The sequence below is a fragment of the Solanum lycopersicum genome, chromosome 7, assembly GCF_036512215.1.
Source record: "Solanum lycopersicum chromosome 7, SLM_r2.1".
In the NCBI taxonomy this organism is placed as follows: domain Eukaryota; kingdom Viridiplantae; phylum Streptophyta; class Magnoliopsida; order Solanales; family Solanaceae; genus Solanum; species Solanum lycopersicum.
In genome coordinates, this window is record NC_090806.1 from 62,076,884 (window position 1) to 62,099,523 (window position 22,640).

The following is a 22,640-nucleotide window of genomic DNA, read 5'->3' on the forward strand; positions in this document are numbered from 1 at the left end:
TTTAACAAATCAAGCGCCAAACTTAGACAAACTTTGACTATACAAAAATCAGTTCAACTTCTAAAATAGCTAAATGGAGCAACGCCCAAAATTCTATGCCCTTTAAATGGTGAAATTTCTATCTTAATTACGTCAAAAAAATAAAACAAACTCGAAGCATGATCCTTGTTAGACGACCTTAAAGCACTTAACTAACCGAAGGCCTCGACAAAATTTGGAGCCGGGTACTATACTACCAAACTACTAAGGATTTACAGCATATGCATTTAAAAGCTTTACAATTTTCAACAGAAAAACATTGAGTCGCTGACATTCTTGTGCAGCCTGGGCAGTTGGGTTACCGGAGTAGTCCCAATTGATTTGACACTTCCCTGTTCTGACAAAGTTTCGGAGTGGTCCTCGTACTTATCAAACTGCCCGAATTGTTGTGCTGCTAGGTGTGCATAACGCACAGGAGCCACTGCAGCAACAATGGATGAAGTTGGATGATTTGCTTAATTTTGCTAATTCTATAATTCAAAAAATTTAATGCAGGATAAGAGGAATTACCAATAGAGGTCGCGCTGGTACTCCTTTGGTACCTGAAAGACAACAAAGTACTATTCACATTAAACTTGCAAAGTGCATCATAATAACTTATAGATTACAAATCAGACAGCTTACACATATGATAGTGAATGTATGAGATTTTGCAGGACATCAGGTGCGAAACCAATCTCATCAAGCAATACATGATAATGTGCAGGTTTAGTTGTTCCCTGTAGGAAAATTTATAGAGAGATTATTATCAGTTTATATTATTCTAATATTGGTGAAGCACTGAAGGAGATGAAATTAAAAAAACTTAAAGCCCAGGTAACACATAACGACACAAGAAACAACTAATTATGTACTAGGGAAGGTCCTATACGCCAGGATAAGTAGGCAAAATCTAGGAAACACCAGATGGATAAAGGGATTAGAGTAACTTACAATCATCCCCGCATGTGCACACATGAAAAAATCATTATTTCTAGGATGCACAATATTTGTGTCTACAACAGTACCTGAGGGGAGAGAGAATGCATTTTAAATAATACCTCAGCACACATAAGTTGAAGTAGATCAAAAGAGTAGCTGGAAAGTCACAGACCTGGTGGTACATTATCAACTGCATTAGCTTGAAATAGTTTTGTATGGTGATTCTTTTGAGCCACGATCAAGGTGAACTTAGGGTTGCCGCCCTCACCAAGATGCTTGTATGCCTGTTTTCAGAAAATACGAGACTAAAAGTAAACATCCAGGAACTTAAAAACTGATGGATGATGTATAGAATTCAGATCCTAAGAGATGCCTCAATTTAAGCATTAAATCCTAATATTCATTTTAATTTTGTGTCATGAAAAACATAAGATAAGAAATTAAACGTTTCTATAAAGATAAATAACTCTATGATGCAGTATTAGGTATGACTTTATCAGAACGACATAAGGCATAAACATTTTTCAGATAAAAAGGACATTACCTTGATCATTTGATCTAGCTCAAGGTTCAGAACTTGACTAAACTGTGATTCGCTGACGCCATCCCTAACAAAGGACAGTGTTATGTCAACTGCAAACAGCTATCGATATAATAACTAAGAACAATCATCATGTTATTGCAAACAGAAACTTGAAAAAGGGACTGCTATAAAAATCTCAGCCACATAAACCTCAATTCACTATGCAAGAAGGTAAATCGCGGAAAGTAAATCAACACAAGAATTTGATTTGGAAAAATTTCTTACTTTAGGAATCAAAAAACAGGATCCAATTCTCCACTATAACTCAAGGTTTACAACCGCTCTTGTAACACCTTAGGACTTGTTCCCAGCAATCCCGTCTTCTCTACACCCTATACTCTTCTCCTTCCACCCTTCACAACTCAAGATAACACCTACTACAATCTAAAAGAATGTAATGATCCTTCCTTGTAACTACTTCAAGAAACTAGCTATTACAAACTAAAAACAGTATAGATAAACTTGATAGGAACAGGTTGTTTGTTGCAACAACTTCTTCTTCGAGACTCTTCATGTAGAACTGGGAACACTCTGAGGACTCTGTCTTTGGATGTGATCAAACCCCAAAGTTTGTTTAACGTGTTGTTTATATAGGAGTAAGTCGCTGCCTACAAGACAGTGGCGTACGCAGAATTTTTTCAAAGCGGTGTCACCATTTAGGAGACAAGAATGACTCAAAAAGAAAATCAATGAAGCTTTTGCTATAGGCTAAAATTTGAGGGCTCCATTAATAGTGAACTTTATGAAATGATATTTTTCTTAAAATTATAAAATTTTGGTTAATTTAAAAAAATTACCTACTCTTCAAATTAGAAAATATTTCAAAATTTAAACTAAACCACTTTACATCTTCATATTATTAAATAAAATTTTATACAATATTATTCAACCAATTGTACTGCAAATAAATCGGCAATGAACTTAAATTGATTCCATTACTTCGTTGATATTTTTACTTAAATCAATTCATTTACTTCGTTGATATCTTTTTGTCTCATCGACGTATTCTCCCAAGTCAGGAAGCTTGAGTTGTTAAGATTGACTTTGAAAGTTTATGTTTTTTTAGGATAATACCTATGCATTAAAATTAGACTCCCCATTAAATTTAGACTAATATAATGTAATCTGCACATAGTAATTGAGGATCAAATAATAGACGATTGCGGACAATTGTAATCAATTTAATGAATTCTAACTTGTTTCTTTGTAACAAGCCAATAGAAAAAAAATAAAATTATTATTATGAACAAACTAAAATAAAAATTTGAGCAAGTAATAATTTAAAATAGAATAACAAAAAATACTTTCATGATGCAGAGAGATTTGAGATGTCAAATAATGATATGATTGATGAACAAGATCAAAAAAGAAAATTGAGGAAACTCGCTAGTCACAAATATAAGGATTTAAGGAGTCAATAAAAACATAGAAAAAGGTAGTCCCAAAGGGAATCGAACTTGGGACGTATGAAATCAAATGTGGCGCCTTTGCCACTTGAGCTAATAGCATTTTGATAGAAGGGATGTCCTTTTTAACGTTTTACCTTTTAAGATTTCTTTTTTCTTTTTTTTATACAGGTATAATTCGTAAGAAAAATTGACGAAGACGTGTCCTGTGACACACCTTACCTACGCCTAAATCCACCCCTGCTTCTTGATATCCAATCTAAGTTAGATTTGGTTCAACATTCACCGAGAATCCAATCCGAATTTGACTTGGTTTAACATTTGCTTCTTCAACTTCTTGTTTAAAACTAATTCCATGTGCAAGTTTATCGTAACTTTCCTTGTATACCTTTTCAGTTCCTTGGAGAGTTACATTCTTCATGAAAATCTAGTGCACATGTAAACCGTCTCAATCTTCTCTCTTAGAGAGTCTCCTTCTCTACTCACAGGAGCAGGTTCTTGGATGAGTTCCTTTGGCAGTGTTGCTTTTTATGTAACTTCTTTGGAGATCTATGAGGACCTGATTCTTGATACTTCTATCCTTCTTCTTCAGCATGTGAATGTCACTTGAACAATTTTTCAATCATCAAAACTTCAACATAGCTTTACAAGATCTTAACTGTAGATTTAGAGATCATTGTGTTTTAACAAGTAGAATGTTAAAATTCACCTAGCTTGATACCTTATATATAGCTAAGAGTCACGAAGAGTCTTATGGAGACAAGAGGCACAAGGATCTAGAATTCAAGGAAGGTGAATAGGTAACTATGTATTCTTGAATGTACCAATTAAGGGAGTCATAAGAATTGGAAAGAAAGGAAAGTTGAGTCCTAGATTTGTTGGACCTTATGAAATTTTGAGCAAGATGAGTAAGGTGGCTTACGAGCTAGACTTTCCATCCAAACTATCCTCGGTTAAAGAGAGCTTAATGTATGAATAAGTACCTTTAGAGATCCTTGACAAGCAAGTCCGCAGGTTAGAACCAAAGATGTACTGTCAGTAAAAGTCTAGTGGTGTAAGTTGTAACCATCAATTAGAAAAGGCTACATATAAACCCGAAGAAGAAATGAAAAAAAGATACCCTGGTTTGCGGAAAGAGTGTAATGACCCTCTTGGTCATTTCTGTGTTTTTTCTTTTGTGCGTCGTTTAGAGTCTTCCTATAGCGACCCCAAGTCATCTATGACTTGCTGGGACTAACAGTTAGGTCACATGGTCGTTTGTTTGGTTATTGTGCGAGTTTTAGTGTTTTTGGAGCTTATGAACCTTGAACGATCATTTTGATCAAAAGTTCAAGAAGATGACATCAGATTCCAACCTCTTTTCCTTGTAGCAATTAGGAGCATATACTCTTGTTAAATACTATTATGAGAAACTCCCATGCAGGGAAGAATCGACTTTTCCACAAAGTTCGGTATGGATCCCCAGGGTACCTCAAAAAGTTTGTTTCTTCACTTGGTTAGCTATGAGGGTGGTAATCTTGATGGCAGATGATTTGAGGAAGAAGATCACTTCTGTCAGTTGGTGTTTCATGTGTAAAGAATCTGGAGAAGACATAACCACCTTTTATTACATTATTGGTTAGCATCTTCTTTTGTGGAGAGAAATTCTAAGATGGTTTAGAGTTGAGTGATAATGTCGAGCACTGTGAAAGACTCGATGGTTAGTTAGGCCCTTAGAAGACAAGAGAGAAGCAGAGAAGGGGATGTTGCTTGGCACTCATATAGACATATAGACTATAGAGAGAGGAATAGGATATCTTTTGAGAGTGTAGAGAAAAAATTGCTTATTTGACAAACAGTCTCTTTGCTCTTATTTCTTTTTGGTGCACCCATGAGGTTCCAATAAGTATAGAGAATTTGATGGTTTTTTTGCAGAAAACCATGTTCCGTTGTAAGGTTCTCTACCTTTTGATGGGCACTTTTTACACCCTATCAATGTGAAAATTATTACTTGATAAAAAAATAAAGGGTCACGAACAACTGTACAAATGGTTGCTAATATTGTCATAACGAGGCACATAAGATTGGTGGTCATATAAAGGGACACCAGTAATCATATAAAGGGTTACTAGTTGTCACAGTTGGGCACAAGAAAAGTTTAGTCGACTGGAACAACTTTAAAGAAAGTGAAAAGAATGAATAAATGAACTAAGATATAAGTTTTATGTTTTCCTGCTTCACTGTTGTATGGTACTTTAGGATCAGTTATGCCTTGTTTCCTCTCTTATCTCTTCACTACCCACATGTTTCTATTCAAGGTCTTGTTTTGACTTTGGTGAGCAGAATGTTGAGACTCATTGAGCAACGCTAGTAGCGTGCTGACGTTCTCTTTGTGGAACCTGCATTGACCTATGTCAATTAGGTCAATGTAGACACAAGATCATAGACAAGCACACTACGAGCTAGGTTGCTTTATTCCAGAAGTTGATTTGGTGAATTCTGACCTTGACCATGGAGTTTCTCCTCTTTCAGTTAGAAAATTTTTTGTTCTTTTTTTTTTTTTGGAGACAATTTTTATTCATTAATCCAGCATTTGTTCTGGGGATTGGCATTGGCCAGGAAATCTATGTCGTGTGCATTCCCCTTGGTACTCCAATAAGGCTTCATAGACGTGTTTTCAGTTGGGTCATGTTTGTTCACATTACATGGCATCATTTTCAATAATTTCTACTTGTTTACAGAATGTATTTTTGGATTGTTTAAAAATCATTGGAATAGAGTATTGATCCAAAAGTTTAGTTATTTATTTTAAATGCACATGGGGCATGTGATGTTAATTTAACAAAGTACAGGTTAGAACTGTCAAGCTGATTTTGCTCGGCATGTAAGGCACCAGGTACCAGTTACCGCTTGTTTAGAAAACGGGTCATGACAGGACTTCCATGGATTGAGATCATCCAGGAGGTTGAAATTATCAAAATACCAAGTTCAGGGGCGGTAATTAGGACCAAAAATTGTTCAGGGTGGACAGAATAAATAGTGTCAAGTTCAGGGGGTGGGGATGGGGGTGTTCCCACTTCCCAATGTATTCTGCCAAAACAAATTGCACAGCTTAGGAAATAGATGTTTTATTTCAATCTATCTCAGGTGAAGATGATTTTTCCTATCAAAAGGCTTTCAAGATTGACAAGATATGAAGATGACATCTAAGAACACTGATCTGCAACCCACATCATCTCATGGGAGAAACTATATGATTCTGGATTTGTTTTAGTTCATCCAGAATGATTGGCTCCAACTTTGACCTTGTAATAGTGTGCTTTATGATAGTCAGTCCTATTAACTTTCTTTTGAAATATGGTGCCTATGCCAGCTTGGCTTACTGCACCTTGAATAAACCAATACGGCTACATGTTACTTCTATTGTCCACAAAAATTACATATATGTGAATTTTGAAATATTAAGATTTAACTTTTTCATCTTTTTTTGAGGCTGAGTAACTTTTTCATCTTGTTGCCTATGTGCATGACATTACTGCTAATATTTTACAATAGAAAAATGCCTACAACAAGGCACATCTTTCATGCAAACTAAAAGGATTTTATGCAATCATATGAAGCAGCATCCTATATATCTTAGATAGAAAATTTGTGGTTAAAGCAACAATTTTTTGTTTGACTTAGCAACTGTCACGAACTATGTTGCTACGACTTCAAAAATGCTTTCGAGTATGTGTGGGATCCTTGAGAAGTAGTGAATTTTTGAAGGATCCAACACGGGTGCAGGAGCATTTTGGAGAGTCCGAGCAACATATGTCACTACTCATATGTATAAAAGCATATGCAACTTTGACTTCAAACATGAATATTGGAGTACCTGAAGACAATAATTTGAGCTGGCTTATGCCTGTTACTTGTCCTATAGAAGTCCAGAAGTAGTTCTCTGCAGCACAAGTACATGTAAAATTTAAATGATTCTGTACATAATTTGTCATAGAAGACTTGACATGTTTTTGGATATAAAGGTGCACCTCATGATTCCTTCATCGTCTCCATTTGGTAAAGGCTTGTATAAGGATTCTACAATTTCCAACTTTGGAGATTGACTGCGCACAACTGCCTTATACTTGGATATTAATGGCCAGTATAAGGATCCTACAACCTGGAAGAACCATGATAAGAAGGCATAGGAAATCAGTTGCAATGCAATTGACAAAGAAAAGAGAAAATATCTTGGGAAAAAGAACAACCGCAGCAATTGATGGAATATCTGATTGAACACGAGATCCATGAGAGACGTCCATTCCCAGGATCATTGTTGGAGTGTCCTTAATAAGCGGTAGATGAGAGGTATGTTCCATAGCCAACAGTGAATTGGTCCCTCCAAGCTTTTAAGCACAAGCAAAAGAAAAAACTATCGCAACTCAGAATAACTGACAGTAGAAAATATCCTAACCGTTGATTGCAGATTCAAAAGATTACCTTAGCATTAATTTTGAGAAGCACATTTGTTAGATATCGATCGGTGATCTTTAACGGAGAGATACATTGAGTAACAATTCCCAAGTCAGTCAAACTTTTTTTCTTCCAAGGTCCTTGACATTATTAAATGTATAAATTAGTATAGGATATTGAAAGCAGCATGAGCAGGACTAACATAGTACGTTACCATATAACTCTGAGTTTTTCCGCTCTGGCAAGACACAGAGGAGGAAATCAGGATGGCCAGGCAGTCTAGCTATTATCTCTTCAAACATCTGTTCTACTCGAACTACAGGCCCAGCTCGCCTATACTGGGGATCTTCCTCAATGAGTGTATGTGGGCGCTCAAAATGCTGATAGACAGGAAAAGAAACTATTTGAGCCCAGAATACACAGCAACAAAGCACAGAATTGAAGATATTAATGTGACACTACATACAATGCCTTTGCTCCTTCCGCAACTAATAAGCTCCCTTGAAAGGTGACTTGTATCACAATTGGCAGAGAAGTTGACCACTGCCCAGCGTTCAATTCGTGCAGGGTTGAAAAGATGCTACAAGTAAAAATGGTAGGGAGAGTGGAATTTGCGGTCAACCAAAAAACTGCAGTAAACATTATAATATTCTCACTAAAGTAGGTAACGTAATAATAAAAACCTTCTTCAATTTCCCAAAAAGACTATCCGCAGAACGAGAATAATCGGGGAAAATTTATATCCACCGTTCGTCCTTTCCTTCATAGTCAAGTTCTCAAAATGTTGATCCCCAGGTAGTAACAAAATTATAGAGGATAACCACAGATGATTGTCACGTCTCATTATATTCGCAGTTGACATCCTAAACTACAAGGTAATTTCTTTTATAATAATACTACAAGGTAATGTTATGCGGTTAAATGCACCTTGTTCTTGAAATTCCACCTGCCGTCACAGGGAGTGACCTCTTCGCCATTACCAACCTTCAACTAGAGATTACAGGATAATAAAGTAAAGTCAGAAAAGAAATTAAAAATTTTAATGGACGCTGTCATTAGAGAATGTGCAGATGCTACCTTTGGGGCTTCAAGGACCCTGCCGTTCATTTGAATCAACTGCTTTTCTATTGAGATTCCACAAGCAACAAGAAGGGGATCATCGTCATAGCTGTAGTCCCTCACAGCCTGCCAAAATTCCAGTAAGGTACAGAAGCGTAAACTAAAAGGATCAGAACCATCAAGAGTGCAACAACTTACATCTGTTATAACTTTAATTCTTTCACGAGGCTTCTGCCTTGATTTTTCAACTAAAGATGCCCTCTGGACCGATGATAATGCCTTTGTGTATCTTTGAAGGGAGACCAAATAACACAGCTGAATATTAAGGAAAGAAAATAAAAGTTGACTCTTGGAGCTGGTTAAGTGAACTAGGGTCCTATAGTGTAAACAGAAACAATAATAACTCTGCACACCTCCAGTGGCAGATAGTTTGGTCGTTTTGGTTTTCCAACGTCCAGACATGGCATATAAACTGAGGATGAAAGTTCTATGTTACGATGTTTAGTGAAATACTGATAAACAGTTATATCTAGGGTCTCTCCTCCATCATCTGGACTGCCACCATTTTTGACCTTCATAGAAAATCTATAAGAAACAGTCAAAAAAGTAAGATGTTACATATCTGTGCAGTAGCAATAGGTATGCACAAGACAAATGGATACTCACAACTGTTGATTGCAAGGTTTGTCAGTCAAACCGATAATTTTAAATTCCCTGTTGTCATGCTTAGCTTTAACTCTCATATTCTTCAACATTCTTTTTGCCTGTATAAAATTTCAAGTTAATGAAGTGTGGAGAGCTGAAAGAAAGAAGAGTTTTAGCATGCAGTTAGATATTACTCACTCTTGCCCAATCAATATAACGAGGCTCTTTTACATTCTGGTTAGCAAGCAAAAAATCAATTACAGGTCCAGGTGATAGGATCATAGTTGTAGACACATCTACAAACCAAGAATTAAGCAACATTAAGATTGAGAAAAATCATAGGAGAGCTACACTGGAGATTTTCCATAGTTATACCCATGTTCAAGGTCAAGCCACCATCAGTTGGACGAAAGCTGGAATGTAACCCCCTGCAACTCATTACACCCCCTCCAACATCTGTGAAGTTCCTTGAGTCATCATGAAAAAATGACTGTCTAACCAAGAGGCATCCTCTGTGACCAACACGAATATCTGTATAAGTTTTGGCTCAGGAAAAGATTGATGGTCACATAACAGGGTAAATTACCTATTAGCAGCTTTTTGTCGCAATATAATATCTAGAACCCTCAATGCATCTTGAACATTTTCTGGATCAGCTCCTTGAAGGGCAAGATCAACAGACCTTAATGGTATTTTAGCTGCATAGTCGATCTCCACCAGGAAAGCCTTCGAATGAAGAGAATGCTTAAACCTTTTAATGGAGTGATTGAGGCTTCCATTATCTGAGGGGCTCTCACTAGCCCTGCAACCAAAGTATAAGATAAGTTTAATGTATATTATAGAAGCCTTGAAGTAACTGCAACTACACAGTCAAGGAATTCTTCAAGGACATACTGCCGTGCACTAGACTCCTCAACAACCACCGTGAATTCCAGTCTGTTGCGTGGTAGAGGTCCCACTGTGTACAAATTCTTCTCTCCATCATAAGCAAATTTCTTCCCAGCAAATTCAGATGAGTATGTTTCGTGAAGTTTATCTACAATTTTTCTTCTAATCACCTTGCTGTTAACGGCCCTCTTTTCATCAGAAGTTATAGAGACCTGTAATAGCGCAACACAGAAAATTTGATTGAGTGCCATGGGAATCCAGATGACTGAAGAAGGATTAAATAATTGGCAATCATACACTATAATGGTAAAATATTTCATCAGGACACTTGATAGAAACTTTTAGGTGGTTTGCAAGCAAAGAAATCTCTCGTCCAGATGTTCCATCCCCAGCCCTCATCATTATAGTACGCTTGGGCTGATCAACTCTCTCTGGCTCTGCATTTGACATTATAACTGGTGGCGGTTCTTCCACAGGTGAGAAACAACTCTCTCTTCCCTCACTATTTTCCATGTTTCAAACCGAACAATGACCTAGGAGAAGTTGTTAGCCAAAAAAACATCAAAAGATGAAGGCTACTGAAATCAGAGTCCTTTCTATACCCCCTATGATACATCATGTGAACACAGCTACCAAAAAAAAAAATTCAGTTTCTTGTCATGCTAGGATAATGTTGTAGAAAAATAAATCAATCAAACAACTAAACCTCAATTCCGAACTCATTGTGGTAGGCTATAATATCAATCCATGTACTCATTCCACTCTATTCAAATCAAGTTAAAATTTGATCTTTATGAAGAGCAGTACACTGTAAGAAAATTAATTTATGGTCAAATAGATTATACAGTGAAAAAGAGATTAGTCGAAATATCATATTACAAGCCAAATTGGACACATATTAAGAAAAACTGGAAAAATAATAAGTGGAAACATCAAGGCTTTCTAAACTGAGCACTAGAACCAAGCACATAACTTCCAAATACATGAAGATGCTTAGCACATATGGGGAGATAAGCATTGGAACAGCTTCACCAAAGAATTGAGAAATTGACAACTTACTACTTTCCAACCTGAAAATATCAAAAATATCCGAATATTACAAGGAACATAAAGTAGTGGAGGGACTGGTAAATTTTAAATGTCTTCAAACTCTAAACTAATAATAATAATAATATTTTAATGCTCTAAAGAGAACAAAGATAAAATCACAAATCAACTATGCTCAGACTTCAGTGTATGACCAAGTAGTATAAGTGTCAACGAATAATGGACCTACGGGGCATTGTTGAGTGCATATTGCATACCAACTTATGATTAGAACTTAGGAGTTGAACCTTGAAAGCATATAGATAACAATGACATAGTGTCAGTATATGGAAAAGCCGAAGCGAACGGCCAAAAGAAAAAATACACTCTTCAAACTCATTTAGCTTTTGGTCAAAGTAACCAAAATCCGTTGACCAAATCGGACACGAATGCTACACCCACACCCATGTTGTGTCGACATGGGAGCGGCACCAAAAGTGAAGAGTCAGAGCAACTTACAAACAGGGCACACCCTTAAAGAGCAATATACTAAATGAAAATGTTACTATATCATCCTTAATTATTATAAGTCAACTCACTCGTTGGGAAATGAATAGAAAATAATTAGTACTTAATATTTAAGGTAAAATAGGTATAAAATGGTAATTATCTAATTTTTTTTTCCAAACTAGACGAGTAAAAGATCGACAGACGGAGTATATCAAACTGTGTCCAGTCGAAAAAACATAAGCCTATATAATGGAACAGATTGAGTATGTATAATATTCATTTTTTAAAAAGCACATAAGAAATTTCAACATTGAGCACCAAATGTGTGTCGTAGTTGTCAATGAAGTGGCTTGAGCATCATTAGTCATGTTTCAGATTCAATTCTCAACAGACACAAAAACACTAGGTGATTTCTTCTCATTTGCACAGAGTTAGCTGTTGCTCGAATAAATCAAATATGATAAATGCCAAAATAAATGCAATTGACACTGAGGCAGAGAAGGCCTATTCCGAAACTGGAAAAGAAGAAACTAAAATGCATGTGGACTAAAATAGGCAAAATTAAGCAATCAATACATACAATTTGCAAAAATGGTCAAAAATTAAGAAAATCGAAGCAGTACACAGGTGTAAGACTAACAAAACCGCAATGCACATAACAAAAGTAAATATAGACGAAGTTAGCGAAAACATAGCAAACAGAGTTAGATAAATCTCACCTTGATGAACGAAAACGTATGGCTTACTGTGTTAGGGTTTCCGCTGCAAAGTGAAGAAGAAAGAAGAAGCGATTCAGTAAATGCTTCTGGAATCTTCTGTTTCGCCACTGCTCTCTCACTCCGTACTATGTGAGAGAGTAGTGAGACCTTGGAGGGAAAGACCAAAAAGAAAAAAAAAAAAAAAAGGGTCTTTGAGCTAATGCTTCACGAGAATTTCTTTTTTTTTTTCTTTGTTTCTTTCTGCTTCGTATTGGGGTTTAAGAAAATTTTTTTAAAAAAAATTGTACTTATAATTTTGTACTGCTGAAAGCTTATTTGCGCTTCGCGAATTGCATCACTACCGTTGAAGTTCTCCACAAGATTTGGTGATCAGTAGGGGTAATTTTGTCATTGAATTTTTATTTTATAGTACTAAAGTCTTTGTATATTAATTAATTGTACTTTTTAAAAAATAAAAATTACTTACATCGGTATCGTTTAATAAATAATTACTTATTTAAGCGATACTTTTTACTTATTATTTCCTACATTTACTATTATTTCATAATTTATATTTTTAGAATCAAACTATACGAACTTTGATTAATATTTTAAGATGTATTTTTCATCATTTGATATGCAAAAAATTGTAATTTATACTATTTTTCATATAGTTTTTGAATATCTAAATTTTTTGTTTAAAATATCGATTCTATGTAATCTAATTTAATTTTGAAAATTAGTCAAATTCACTTTCAAAAAGTGCAACACGACAAATAAAAATAGACGGGTGGAGTACTTTCTATGTCCATAATTATTTGTCCACTTTTTCTTTTTTAAGTTGTCTATAATTACTTGACCATTTTGATAAGTAAAAAAAGTACAAAATATTTTACCTATTATACCCTCAATAATTACTTTGAAAAAAGTATAACTTTTTAAAAATCTTAAGTTCTTAATTCACTCACTCCATAATTAATAGGGTAAAGTGGTAAATTCACTACGTCGACAATTAATTTCTTAATAGGTGTGTTAATTCAAAAGTAAACAAGTAATTAGGGACAGAGGGAGTACCATTTATAACAATATTATGTTAAATCTACAATATATATTAAAAATGAATTATGTATGTAATAAATAGATATCATAATTTTTTTAAAAATATATTATGTTTTTTGGTAAGAAATTGATACATTGTATTATAAATGTATTAAAATGTGTGATAAATATATAATCATCAATAAAACTTGTACTATATGTTAATAATAAATTGTTCTTTGTAGTATGTATTAAAATTGTATGTGTTAAAAGTGATTAAGTGAGAAAAAATATCATTATTATAAATGATAAATATTTTTTTTTAAAATTATTTTGTAAATTACCGTTATATTCTATAGTTAAATAAAATTGTGTTCGTGCTTTGTTATACAAAAATAATAATTTTGAAATATAGCTCATTTAGATGTTTTTTTTCATTTTAACAGTTCGCACAAACAATATTTCAGGTAATTTTTAATTTACTAGTATTTTTAAAACTTAATACACAACATTGTACTTTTATATATAACAATATACGAACTTTGATTGACTTCATTTTCTTTTCTTCAATCCAAGTACTGGATTCATTTAAAAATAACATCAAATCATCCAATATTTTAAATTTAAACTCCTCAATAAGTAATCAATATGCTGAAACAATACTTACTCGAAATGAAACTTATTTGCAAAAATTAGATGTTCACACTTTGAAACTCGATCTTCAACAATGACTAAACACCATTTTTACTAGTCATTATATCAAAGTTTCAATTTAGGTGCTATTTAAGAAAAAAAAAATACATAAATACTATTTTAAATTATATTATCTAAAATTCTATCATTTGAAAAAATTACAAAAAAAATCTACCTTACGTGATGTATCAACCAAATACATTAATTTACATGATGTAGTTGGACGTTACTTTACACAATATATCAGTCAAACACATCACTTTAAGCGATGTATTAAGACGCACGCTACATATCAGGACATATGTGATGTATCGAGACGTTAAGTGATGTATCCGAAATTGAGATGTGATATACCAAGACGTTAAGGGATGTACGTGAAACTGGGACCCAATGTATTAGAATATGTTTGAGGTGTATTCGGATTCCACCAGGTTTAGAGATTTTTATAATATAGACAACAGTAGAGATATGATGTAATTAGCTCTTAACACTATTTAATTTGTATAAAATCTACAATTAATAAGAAATATATTGATAAATATGTATATACGAAAGAGTCATTTTGCTCTTTGAAAAAACTGCTTCTGTTTTTTAAGAAGCAAAAATTTTGTAGCTTCAACCTAACATCAAAACGAAACTTCATTTAAAAATAATTTTACTGATTTATCGAATACCTTAATTTTTCTAATGAAGTTTTTTTCCCCTTAAAATTAATGTTTTTAGCCTTCCAAAAACATTACCAAACATGCTCTTACTCTCTTTAATCATTGCGTTTATAATACACTTTGCTTTCTTCTTAAGAGTGACAAATAAGTTTCATATTTCATCATAAAATATGTATATTAATTGGTGTATAATGACAATGAGAGCATGTTTGACATTAATTCTAAAATTTGTTTATTTTCAGAAGCACTTTTTTAAAATGATTTTTTAAACAAGTGCATTTGAAAAAAAATATAATACTTTGTGTTTGACTAATTCATTTGAAAAGTGATTTTAACAAGTATATTGTGTTTGAATAATATTTTTTAAAATTTTTTTTTGAGAGTCAAATTACCAAAAAAGGACAAGTATCATTGTGCTTTTATATTAATATTATCTTATAGAGAGAAATTACTTTAAACATCTATGACCAAAATTTTAATTAAAATGTACATTTTCATAAAGTTAAGAACCATTCCACAAATTAAACCACTATATATGAAAATTCACCACAAAAATAAATAAATTCCTCCATATTTTTATCCTCACAAAAATATTGTTGTTACCTTTATTTCTAATTCTACAAAATAAAATGTAAAATATTATATAAAATATAAATAATAATATATGAACATGAAATAAAATAGAAATTTATAATATACGTATAAAAATGAAATTCTTGAATGAAACTTAACTGAACTTAAATGATATGCTAATTAATCAATAAGTGATATATTGGTAAATAGAAAGAGCACAAAATTGGAAATCGTTTGACAAAATTACTAATATGACATCCATTGCTACTGAAGATGAAGGTTTTATTTAGTGTCTATTTACTTTAGTAGTTCAATTGGTTGATTATATCAATCCTCTCCCTTATTACGTGGCATATTTACACTTAGGAACCGTTTGAGATCAGCTGAATTGTGTCATTTTATCTTAAAGTTTAAGCCTTTAGAGAGAATTATTGATTTTAGAAGTATCTTTTTTTTTTTGTCTTACTAGATGGAATTGAATAATTGCGAAAAAAGCTTATTCTTTTTGTTTGCTATGCAATATTGATAGAAGTGACAGTTGAAGTTAGAGATGCTTCACCAGCACATTACTTGTTGAAAATTGAGTCTTTCTCTCTACTATCAGAGAGTGGCATTGACAAGTTTGAATCAAATGAATTTGTAGCTGCTGGATATAAATGGTAAGACTCGTATGTCTATCTGAATGAGAACTATTTCTTATGGATTTGATACACGAAAATGATTGTTTTAATGAGATAGGAATTACTTAATGATGTGTATAAAGTTAGTTAGAAAGTTGTTAGAAGGTTGTTAGTCAGTTAGTATAAGAAACCATATTAGTTAGTCTTTTGTATTCTGCTTCTTCTTCTTCAAGCTTTGAATCAATGAAGAACTCTTCTCTTTCTTCTTTTTCTCTCTAAACACACATGTGATCTGCCATGGATGATGAGCTCATATAGTGAAGATTAGGTGCGTTTAACATGGTATCAGAGCCATACATCCACAATTACAAGTTCTGCTAAACTTGTGTTCTGCAATTACTGCTTTGCTGATGGCATCAATGGCAAATCTCAAGTTTGATCACAGTCATCCACTCTTTCTACATCCATCTGATACTACAAGTACATCCATCATTCCGATGCAGCTAACAGGATCAGATAATTACTCCATTTGGAGCAGAGCCATGCGAATCCAATTGCTTGGGAAGAACAAGCTGGGTATTGTTGATGGCAGCTAGAAAAAGGAGGATTTCGGAACTGAATTAGGGCATCAATAGGATCGATGTAATGCGATTGTTCAAGGTTGGATTATGAGCTCTGTAACTCAGGATTTGCATACAGGAATTGTGTTACATAACAAGTACATGAGCTGTTTGGGAGGATCTTAGAGAGCGTTTTGACAAAGTGAATGCATCTAGGATCTATCAGTTGCATAAAGCCGTAGCCACCACTGTACAGGGTGTTGACAGCATAGCAACCTATTTCTCTAAGATGAGAAATTTGTGGGATGAGTTTGCTAGTATTACACCTCCACCCTGTAACTGTCCAAATTCTAAGGATCTGTCTATGCATATGGAGAAACAAAAGTTGATGCAATTTTTGATGGGGTTGAATGAAACCTATGAACAATCACGTAGTCAGATATTGATGGTTGAACCTATTCCCACTATTAACAAAGCCTATGCTATGCTTATTGAAAGGGAGAATCAGAGATCACTCACATCTACATCTATGAGTGAAGAAGGTGCAGATTTAGCTGCTCTAATGGCAGGAAGAGGAGGACCTCCTCGTTACAGTAAAGGAGTTACTTCACAGTCTAACTCTAATCAATATTATAAAGGGAAGAAGAATTGGGATTTGAAGTGTGATTATTGCAAGAATCAAGGACATATAGAGGCTAACTGTTTTCGACTTCATGGTTATCCAACAGATTGGAAATTCAAGAAGAAAGGGACAGGTAACAATGCCTATAATGCTAATAATGTCCAGACTGACAATTCTTCAATGCATTCAGGTGCAAGAAATCCACCTAGAGCACCTTCTTTGACTGATGAGCAACATGATCACATTCAACATATGCTAGATGGAGATACTTCCACAGCTAATGTGATGGCCAATATGGCAGGTATGACTCACATTAATGTCATTAAACTTACAGATTTGCCTTGGATAATTGATAGTGGTGCAACAAATCATATGGTTTCTACCTTAGAAGTGCTACATAATGTACAAACTGTTTGGCCCGATCAAAATAGAAAGGTTCATTTACCCAATGGAGGTGTGACTTTTGTGACTCATATGGGTAATTGCAGTTTCACAGATACAGGAGAATTGCATGATGTTCTATATGTGCCTGAGTTTAAATACAATCTCTTGTCTGTAGCCAAAGTTACTAAGGAGCTTAATTGCTTTGTATCATTTTACCCTGGATTTTGTGTGTTCTAGGATCTTTCCAGTGGGAAACTGAAGGGGATTGGTAAAGAAAAGGATGGTCTCTACTTTTTGGTTCAAACAAGTTCATCAAAACATAAAGGTTCAGAAACTAGCAATGTCAAAAGCTTTGCTGCTCATGCTGACAAATTGGACATCATGCTTTGGCATAGAAGATTAGCTCATGCATCAGTAGGATCTATAAAGGATTTGTTAGGCCATTCTGTTGACAATTGCAAATCAGTTTTAAGTACTTGTGAGATATGTTCACTAGCTAGACATACTCGACTTCCTTTCTATAGTAGTAGCACTAAATCTACAAGGATTTTTGATTTGCTTCATTTAGATGTATGGGGGCCCTATGACACTCCAACATTTGATGGAAATAAGTTTTTTTTCACTATTGTTGATTATTTTTCGAGAACAGTATGGGTTTTCTTATTGAAGTTCAAATCTGATGTGCTGGTTATTTAAAAGCATTTTTCAAAGATGATTGCTACTCAGTTTAATGCAAATATTAAAGGAGTGAGGACTGATAATGGGGGAGAATTCATCAGCAATTCTATGCAGGATTTGTTCAAAGGCTTAGGAATTATTCATTACAGGACTTGTGTTCATACTCCTCAACAGAATGGTATTGTTGAGAGGAAACATAGACATCTTCTTGAGGTTGCTAGAGCTCTAAGATTCCAAGGCCACATTCCAATCAAATTCTGGGGACATTGTGTTCTTACTGCAGCATACATTATAAATCGATTACCTTCACAAACTCTTGAAGGAAAATCACCTTATGAAGCATTTTTTGGGAAGAAGCCATGTATCACACACTTAAGAACTTTTGGTTGTTTGTGTTTTGCAAGCACATTGCCTAGGATTGATAAGTTTGCACCCAGAGCTGTGAGATCAGTGTTTATAGGTTACTCCAGTGTCACAAAGGGATATGTTTGTTTTGATCTACAAAAGCAGAAGTTCTTTTTGAACAGAGATGTGATATTTCATGAGGATCAATTTCCCTTTCAATCTTATTCACCTGCACCTAAATCTTGTCCTATATCTTCTTCATGTCCAATTAATGATTTAGAAACATCTCATGATTCATCACCCCCAATGTATACAGCAACAGAATCACTACATCCATCATCATCTTCACCTATTGTTTCTCCTGCTGTGCCTCTCAGAAGATCCACAAGGATTACTAAACAACCTTTATGGCTATCTGAATATGTTTCTAAGCCATCAACAAATAATGTTCTATATCCTATAGCAGCCTCTATTTCATATACCAATCTATCCCCAACTTATCAACAATACTTACATGTTTTTTCTGCTGTTACTGAACCAACTACATACAAGGAAGCTATATTAGATGTCAGATGGCTAGAAGTTATGCAATCTGAAATAAAAGCTCTTCAGGATAATCATACATGGGATTTGGTTCCTCTACCAACAGGCAAAGTTCCTATAGGCTGTAAATGGGTTTATAAAGTCAAGTTGAAGGCTAATGGTGATGTTGAGAGATTCAAAGCAAGATTGGTGGCAAAGGGTTACACACAAAGAGAGGGGCTTGATTTCCATGAGACTTTCTCACCAGTGGTTAAGATTGCTACTGTCCAGACTATTTTGTCTTTAGCTGCTCAACATAATTGGTTTGTTCATCAATTAGATGTCTATAATGCTTTCTTACAAGGTGACCTTCATGATGAGGTGTATATGCAGTTGCCAGAGGGTTTTGACAGTCAGGGGGAATCTGGTTTTGTATGCAGACTTGTCAAATCCCTCTATGGTCTCAAACAAGCAAGCAGGCAATGGAACTTGAAGTTAAGTGAAGCATTACTGGAATCTGGTTTTGTTCAGAGTAGTCTAGATCATTCCTTATTCATTAAAAGGAAAGGATCAGAAATGGTAGTGATTCTTATCTATGTAGATGACATGTTAGTAACATGTAGCAATCTGGGACTTATAGAGCACACAAAAGCCATTCTACACAAGGCTTTTAAGATTAAGGATCTTGGAGAATTGAAATTCTTTTTGGGAATGGAATTCAGTAGATCAGCAAAAGGCATTTTGATGAATCAAAGGAAGTATGCTTTGGAAATTATTTCAGACTTGGGTTTAGGAAATGCTAAACCAACTTGGACACCTCTTGAAGCCAATGTTAGACTAACAATCCAAGAATTAGATCATCTAACTGGAGAAGTGGGTGATGAGCTATTTGAAGACAAGGAATAGTATCAAAGATTGATAGGGAAGATGTTATATTTGACTATGACAAGGCCAGACATAGCTTATTCTGTTCAAACATTTAGTCAATTTTTACACCAACCCAAGAGATCATACTGGGAAGCAGCTGTGAGAGTAATGAAATATATCAAGAGGGAGCCAGGACTTGGAGTACTACTGAGCAGCAAAAGATCAAACAAATTGAATGTGTATTGTGATGCAGATTGGGCAGCATGCCCAAATACAAGGAGATCAATATCAGTTTTCTAGTTAAACATGGTGAAACATTATTGTCATGGAAATCTAAAAAGCAAAATGTAGTTTCAAGGAGCTCAGCTGAAGCTGATTACAGAAGTATGGCTAATGCAGTTTCAGAGTTAGTATGGATTGATGCTTTGCTGAAGGAATTGCAAAGTGAAGTTGAGCAACCAACTATAGTATACAGCGACAGTAAGGCAGTCTTACAAATAGCAGTCAATCCAGTGTTTCACGAGAGAACCAAGCACATAGAAATCGATTGCCATTTTATCAGACAAAAAATACAAACAGGACTGATCAGAACAGAATATATAAGTTCCAAGGAGCAGCTGGCAGACATATTGACAAAAGGATTACCTAGAGCTCAACATGAACATTTGATAAGCAAGCTTGGTGTGTTGAATGTCTTTGCACCCACAAGCTTGAGGGGGAATAATGAGATAGGAATTACTTAATGATGTGTACAAAGTTAGTTAAAGTTAGTTAGAAAGTTGTTAGAAGGTTGTTAGTCAGTTAGTATAAGAAACCATATTAGTTAGTCTTTTGTATTCTGCTTCTTCTTCTTCAAGCTTTGAATCAATGAAGAACTCTTCTCTTTCTTCTTTTTCTCTCTAAACACACATGTGATCTGCCATGGATGATGAGCTCATATAGTGAAGATTAGGTGCGTTTAACATGTTTATCCCGATGGGAACACTTATGAAAATGGAAGTGGACATATTTCTGTTACTTGGCCATTTCGGGGACAACTTCTCTGCCTCCTAATTGAGAAGTCAGTGCTATATGTACCTTCTTTATGTTCAATCAACTTCGTGATAATTATCTTTCCTTGCGAGATATAATATTATTTCCCTTTTGTCTATCTCATCTAAGCCTTTTGGTTATCGTGAAATAGCATTGATAACCAGAGTGACTTTCAATTTTATTTTTTCAATTATCAACTAAAACTGTGATACAATGATGCTATGATTTAGGAAAAATGCGGCGCTTTCAACCTATCAAGTCTATATGGGGACTTGCTAAATTTATTTCTCACAACACATTCAAAGAGGCCTCTAACGGATACCTTGTTGACGACAAATGTGTGGTTGGAGCAGAGATATTTGTCGTCCAAAGGCAAGCAATTGGTGAATGTTTGTCTATGGTGAAATCTAATGACTTGTTTAAGCGTGAATGGAACATCTGTAATTTCTCCAAGCTTGATGAAAATTGGCTTTCTGAAGAATTTACTGTGGGAGGTTACAAATGGTACTTCCTTCATCTCTTTGGGACATAGTAATTGTCTATTGTTTATAACCAATCATTTTGAATCTATTTGCTTCTGAATCCTTGTGTTGAATTCTTGTGTAGGAAGCTCTCGTTGTGTCCAAACGGCAATGGAAACAGTAAGGGATGTGATGTTTCAATATTTCTAAATTCTGTTGATGCTAAGGACTTTGATCATCATGAAAAAGTGAAGGTAAATTGCAGCATAAACCTCAAAGATCAGACAAATGGTGGATGCAAAAAGTTATCTTGTAAGGCAAATATTTACATTTTTTCAATTTCTATCAGTAGCAAATTTTTATACGGAATTCTTGCGAGATGAATATCACTATGATTCAATCTCTTTTTCATAATATTAAACTCGTTTTTGCATGTCTAATAATTTTTTTTTTTAATTTTACTTTTTACAGATTGTGTTTGGTATTCAACTACGAGAAAGAGTTGTGGTTTTCCAGGTTTTATGCCTTTAACTCAGTTGCGTGATAAGAAAAAAAGGCTATCTTGTCAAAGATTGTATTGTGGCGGAGGTTGAGCTAAAAATTGATTTTAAACATGTAAACATTCTATAGAGATAAATTTTGTCCTTCTTCCATGCCCCCTCTTTGTTATTGGAGAAGTTGTCACTGCTCATTTTATATCCAACTAGTATCTTATGAAGAACATTTGACATGCAGTAGTACTATTTTTCGAGTCAATAACTCGAATTATCTCATAAATGCCCTGTTTTTTCCCTTTCTATCAAATCTACAAACACTGTGTCTTAGTCCAACCTCCAATTTTTATAAATAAAAAAAAGAAAAAAAAAGCATTGTCTGTGTGGTGGTAGAAATGTATTTGAACCCAAATGATGCATTTTACAAGTAACTCGACCTGAACCAAGGGGATACGGTCATATTAAGAAGAGCTCTAGCACAAAATTGAATCGGAAGCTACAAACCAAAAATTCCAATTGAGCCCGTTTAGGTTGCAACTTCAAACAATCATAGGATTAGAAAGTGTTGTGTGGTGAATTATATATTCAATTAAAGCATTTTGAGTCCAGTTCCCAACACATCGAAATTAGTCTCTGCATGCATATTATACTTGCCTCTTAATAAGTATGAAATTACGTATGACATGTGTGTTTGTGAAGTCCATGTTAGCTGATCCTTGAAAAAATTCATACAAAATCTGCATAATACATGTATATATAGAGAGAGAGCATGTTTATTGTTATTGTATGGGTATTTTCTTGTTTCTAATTGTGAAATGGCAGTCTTAACATTACTTGATTGGTCTTATTTTGTAATTGAACACTTTCAAGCTTTTAG

At 34.4% G+C, this 22,640-nt stretch overlaps 1 protein-coding gene across 3 annotated transcripts; it reads right to left on the reverse strand.

Moving 5' to 3' along the window:
* On the reverse strand, positions 1-12,393 carry AGO6 (Argonaute 6). Of its 3 annotated transcripts, none has more exons than XM_010325299.4 (24): positions 12,231-12,393; positions 10,682-10,783; positions 10,273-10,508; positions 9,982-10,187; positions 9,674-9,889; positions 9,463-9,599; positions 9,286-9,383; positions 9,109-9,206; positions 8,856-9,027; positions 8,641-8,757; positions 8,461-8,568; positions 8,311-8,373; positions 7,850-7,963; positions 7,598-7,763; positions 7,411-7,523; positions 7,179-7,316; positions 6,960-7,090; positions 6,806-6,871; positions 1,505-1,568; positions 1,133-1,244; positions 973-1,046; positions 664-758; positions 550-581; positions 1-460 (listed from the first exon to the last, which is right to left on the reverse strand). In XM_010325299.4, exons 3-24 carry the CDS (start codon positions 10,486-10,488, stop codon positions 285-287), a joined length of 2,712 nt encoding a protein of 903 aa, XP_010323601.1. In that variant the 5' UTR covers positions 10,489-10,508; positions 10,682-10,783; positions 12,231-12,393; the 3' UTR covers positions 1-284. The 3 variants fall into 3 exon arrangements, with proteins under 3 accessions (XP_010323601.1, XP_010323600.1, NP_001266273.1); XM_010325298.4 differs by lacking the exon at positions 10,682-10,783 and adding an exon at positions 11,035-11,045 and having other exon boundaries at positions 12,231-12,357; NM_001279344.1 differs by lacking the exon at positions 10,682-10,783 and having other exon boundaries at positions 285-460; positions 12,231-12,379.
* Between the last annotated feature and the right edge of the window lie 10,247 nt (positions 12,394-22,640).